The 5,213-nt window shown below is 33.1% G+C and overlaps 1 protein-coding gene across 6 annotated transcripts in view; it reads right to left on the bottom strand.

The window, feature by feature from the left end:
• nsd3 (nuclear receptor binding SET domain protein 3) overlaps positions 1-5,213 on the bottom strand; it is a 29,136-nt gene that overhangs the window by 14,393 nt on the left and 9,530 nt on the right. For all 6 annotated transcript variants that reach the window (XM_016473093.1, XM_016473090.1, XM_016473095.1 and 3 more), the window contains exons 8-11: positions 2,928-2,973; positions 2,649-2,779; positions 2,332-2,457; positions 248-374 (exon numbers count right to left, since the gene is read on the bottom strand). In XM_016473093.1, the coding sequence (XP_016328579.1) occupies positions 248-374; positions 2,332-2,457; positions 2,649-2,779; positions 2,928-2,973 (430 nt within the window). The remainder of the gene's footprint in view (positions 1-247; positions 375-2,331; positions 2,458-2,648; positions 2,780-2,927; positions 2,974-5,213) is intronic.

Here is a 5,213-nt window from a genome sequence, read left to right as displayed (position 1 = left end):
TGTATTTATATATACATAATAAATATACACAGTATACACACATACTGTATGTTAATTAAACAAAAACTTTTATTTTGGATGCGATTAATAGCGATTAATCGTTTGACAGCACTAATTAAAACTATATTCACTGAATGTAATAAAAAAAACAAATCAAGAATCGAACCAAGAATCGAATCGAGAGCTTGCGAATCGAAATCGAATCGGGACATCTGAATGGATACCCAGCCCTAGTAATAATGCTCACCTGTCTTACACTCCTGACACAGTTGTTCTCCATCTGTTCCACTGTTAGATCCAATACACTCTGGATGAAACAGCCTGTTACAGTCTCCCTCACAGCTCACCAAATAATCCCCGAATGTTTCACAGACCTAAGAGATTTACAAAAGAACCACAACAACAGATTGATACACAACAACAATACCTGAAAGTGTCAGACAAAATTAGAACTACTGTTACAGGGTTTCTGCAGAATTTTTAAGCTCAAATTTAAGACTTTTTAAGACCTTTTTTTAAGACCTGTACAAATAAAATTAATACCATATGAGCGGGGTAGGGCAATGTAGTACCATATTAAACCGTAAAATTACTGTAAAAAGCATAATTTACAGTTCAGATACAAGTTTCACAAAAACGTTTTATAAAATGATAAACTTCACATTTAAGCTTTTAAACCATTGTTAAGTAAATGGATGAGTCAAAAGTATTAATTATTATATTTAAACAATTATCAATAAATGATTGTATCAGTTAAATAACAAATTAGGGGTGTGTGATATTGACAAAAAATTATATCTAGATAATATTCTGGGATTTTATCGATAACGGTAATTTGACTATATTTTGCTATAGTGTGTGTTACTGCGCTGATATCTTAAGGACTACTGTGGACAGCTGACTCCTGAATTTTTTTATATTCTTCATATTCTGTGTGGTCAGTTCACAGCAGTAATATAAATTAATAATTTCCAACAAGTTTTATGGGCATTTTTACCTTTAAGCCATTTTTTCTAAAAGTGTGCACCATCTTTTGAGTAAAATTCTTGCATTTGGGTTGTTACCAAGCAAATTAAATCAGTATCAACAAAATTTATTTTTGCAATGCAGAGGAAACACAGAAGCTGCATTAGAAGTGGCATTTAGATGTATTTACACACGGTTTAATGCAGCTTTGAGGGACATTAAATACTTTAAACTGCAATTACAAATGCATAATGTTTTGATATTTTAAACATAAAACATTGAAAACTGATGTTTGAAATTATTTAAAAAATGAAAATGTACCTTAAATGTGAAATTAAAACCACCAGTAGGTGGTAGCAAGTTACTGTTAATAAGTGAGTCATTGCGATTGAACCGAATCATTTAAACAGGCGATTCATTCATGAACGAAACCCTGTTGTGTTGCTCAGAGACACAAAACAGTGCTGTGGCTGTGTTTGAAGTGATTTTTGTTGGAGAAATAGAGCAAAAGCAGGAAATATGGTGTCCAAAACGCAAGTCTCTTAATATTAACTTCCTGTTTATTGAACTGTTGAACAAACAACAGTTTTATTGAAAATGTTCATTCATTCTTTGCCAGCAGGTGGAGCGTTTGGTAGAAATATAACGGTTTCCCCGGTAACAGCAGAACACAAAGCAGCGCAGCACCGGACTTTGAAAGTGCCGCGCTTGTGTTTATTCAATGAAATCATAACGGTAGCCTTTTGAAGTTTAATCGTCACATTCAGCCATATCGCAAATCTGGTCTTTCCGTCCCCAAATTTAAGACCTCTTGAAATCAAAATTAAGACTTTCTTGTACAATTTAAAACTTTTTAAGGCCTTAAATTTGATACAACTAAATTTAAGACTTTAAGACCCCGTGGAAACCCTGTGTTACTGTGAATGCTGATCTGCTGTAACCTCAAAAATAATCCTTTTATTTAAGCAAAGACAACAATACATTTATCAGAGACAATATAGACTTTTACATTGTGTCAAATATAATTCCATTTTAAATAAATGCTGTTCTTTTGAACTTTCTATTTGTCAAAAAATCTTGGCTTCCACAAAAATATTAATCAACAAGTGTTTTCAACACTGATAATTATAAGAAATGCTACTTTAGCATCAAATAAGCGGACTAAACTAATGGCTGCTGAAAATTCAGCTTTGCCAGCACAGGAATAAATGACATTTTGAAATATATTCACATAGTTATTTTAAATTTTAATACTATTTTAAAATATTACTGATTTTACTGTGTGTTTATCAAAACTTTTGAACAGTAGTGTATCTAATGTTATTACATATAATGTTATATAAGCCCAGTGTTTATAGAGCTTACATGGCAGACTGTGTCCTTTTTTGAGGAACTTCCTCCTTGACGCGACAGGCTGGAGTCCACGGACTGCGCATCAGATCCGTCAGCATCTACTGTAGCAGGACTGTCCGAGCGCTTCCCGAATCCAGTCTGCAAGGGATGCAAATGAATGCAAAAATCTGACTTTACAAGCAGAGTCCATTTGGCTACAAAACCTGATAGGCATTTTAAATGAACAAATCTGTCATAACAATTGCGTAACCCAATGAGGAGTGTATGGCTAAGGCGTCGATCAAAAAATCCTGCTGGCACTCTGGCTGTATTTTTGAGTGTAGTCTGACCTGTGGATCATTGAGGCCTCTGGAGTCAGAGTCGGAAGTGTCTCTGTACAGTGAGCTGGCCATCTCCACATCAGTAGATGCTCTGCTGCGTTTCTTCAGTGGTTTACACGAGTCTGAGATCTCACTGGCACCTACAGGATTCGAGTAGCATTAACAGGGAGATACTGATCCATAAATTAATTTATGGGCTTATTAATCATTTAAAACATAACCCAAAATATTACATCTAAGAAAACCTTTTAAATAAATGTAAAATTCATCTTGAAGTGTGTCAAGCACCTTTTTGCGACCCCGTTTTGAAATCCATTTGAGGCGCTGCTTCAGCCTGTGAGGAAACAAAAACAAAACAACAACAACAACAACAAAAAAAAAACCCAGAAAAAAAGGCAATTTTATAAGATGTTTCCTTATTATTTGACACCTTTGCATAACTTACTCAGACATTCATAAAGACTTGTGTGATTCACTTTAAATATACTGCATTACGGTGTTATTTTAGTATCATTGAGATGCTATTATAATGTTTATTATTTTGAATTGGCTTTAATTTTATAATTTCTGATTTCATTTTAAATTTCGTTAACATTCTAATATTTTTTGTGTTTGTCATTTATTTATATTTAAGTGTCTATACAGTTTTGAATAATTTCAAGATTTAGCTATTTTAGTGCATCAAGTTAAACTAAATAAAAATGGCAAACGTCGCTTTGGTAACTAGCTGAAATAAAATATGTTTAAGGTTTTTATATTTTAAAGTTTACTTTAATTCAATTAATGAAAATATATTTTTGTTTTAGATTGAGATAACTATAACCCTGATGCATTATGAAGAGGAGAAAAAAAAACATGGGCAAATTCACTAAATCATTATGTCACGTTCATGCTGGTATTTCTGTGCAAAAACCTGTTTTATTCACAAACCATCTGCAAACCAGGTGTTATCTGTGCTGGTATATCACTGCCTCATGTGCATTTAACTTCATCTGCATCTTAGCTTCACGGCACCTTTTTGTGCAAGTTTGTCCAGTTGCAGATTGTGTTTTCTTAACAATAAACGTTATACAAACTGAAATTTGTTTAAAAGTTAAAAGTTTTTTTCCATCATGGCATCAGTAGTAATATAGTATATACAAAACTCGTTATTTAAAGAGACGATTCATGTGACTGGATGGCAGTGGAGGAGTGATGCTGAACGATATATCAGACTGTATGAGTCTGCTGTATTCTTCACAAGTAAGCATTCAGAATTGACCCCCAAGATTTGTGCTGTGCAAATAACATTTTGAACAAATACATAATAACAGGTTTGCACAGTAATTTGATTTGGATAAATACTTTAGCGAATCAGGTGCTAAAATTATGCAGGTAGCGAATGCAAATCAGTGTTAATTTTGACAGCAAATTTTGATTTAGCTTTAGTCATAGTATTTTGACTAAAATGCCATTTAGTTTTAGTCATATTTTAGTCATCTGAATTGTTTTTAGTTTTAGTCGACTAAATCTAGTAATTTTAGTCGGCTAAAACCTAATGGGTTTAGATACAGTGTAATGCATTTATTAAGCATTTCTCCAAAATTTCCAAACTCATTATATAGGTTTGATATTAAGGTTTTACCATGATAGAGGTTTTATCATTTAATTGCGGTGACACACATGCCTTTATGTTAAAATTAAATAAAACCACTTCTCATAAAGAAGAATGAAATTTTAATGAAATACCATGTTTATATAGGCTATATACCAATATTATATAGGCTAATTATACATTCTTTATAGCAACTTGTTTACCATATTCTTCATTCTTTCAAGCAGACATTTATTTCTATAAATAAATTTAGATTAATCTTTAGGGCTACTAAAGTTTTTTCAGTCAAGAGCAGTGAGTGATTTTCTGTCTTTCTTTTGTTGTTTGATTAACATCAATGACTCGGACAATAGCAACTAAATCAGGCTGCTATCCCTTTAAAACCAAATGCACGGATAGAACAAGAACATGGTCTTCTTTTTAATGAAATACCAATGGTTATATAGGCTAATTATGCATTCTTTATAGCGACTTGTTTCCCATATTCTTCATTCTTTCAAGCAGACATTTATTTCTATAAATAAATTTAGATTAATCTTTAGGGCTACTAAAGTTTTTTCAGTCAAGAGCAGTGAGTGATTTTCTGTCTTTCTTTTGTTGTTTGATTAACATCAATGACTCGGACAATAGCAACTAAATCAGGCTGCTATCCCTTTAAAACCAAATGCACGGATGCAATGGATGCAATATACTGATACACGTTTTCCCTACTGTTTATGTTCACTTAAGACGTAATCAACTGTGTTATCTTGAATACTGGTCAAAACGCACAATTCGACATCATTTTGTGTGCAATTCTCCATTCATGCGACGCGAAAGAGTACTTGCGCGCTGCGAGACGCGCTTTCTGTGTGTGTATGCTTCAGTGTCTGCGCTCAGAAAACTGGACCGAATTGAGTTCTCTCTTGCGTCGTCAGATTTATTTATGTGTCTGCTCTTCTCTTAATCGCCACATATTGACATTTTTGAACGTTTTATGC

This window comes from Sinocyclocheilus anshuiensis, unplaced genomic scaffold (assembly GCF_001515605.1).
Source record: "Sinocyclocheilus anshuiensis isolate Anshui unplaced genomic scaffold, SAMN03320099.WGS_v1.1 scaffold260, whole genome shotgun sequence".
NCBI classification, from domain to species: domain Eukaryota; kingdom Metazoa; phylum Chordata; class Actinopteri; order Cypriniformes; family Cyprinidae; genus Sinocyclocheilus; species Sinocyclocheilus anshuiensis.
The sequence above is the reverse complement of the archived record's forward strand: the minus strand, read 5'-3'. Positions and strand labels throughout refer to the sequence as shown.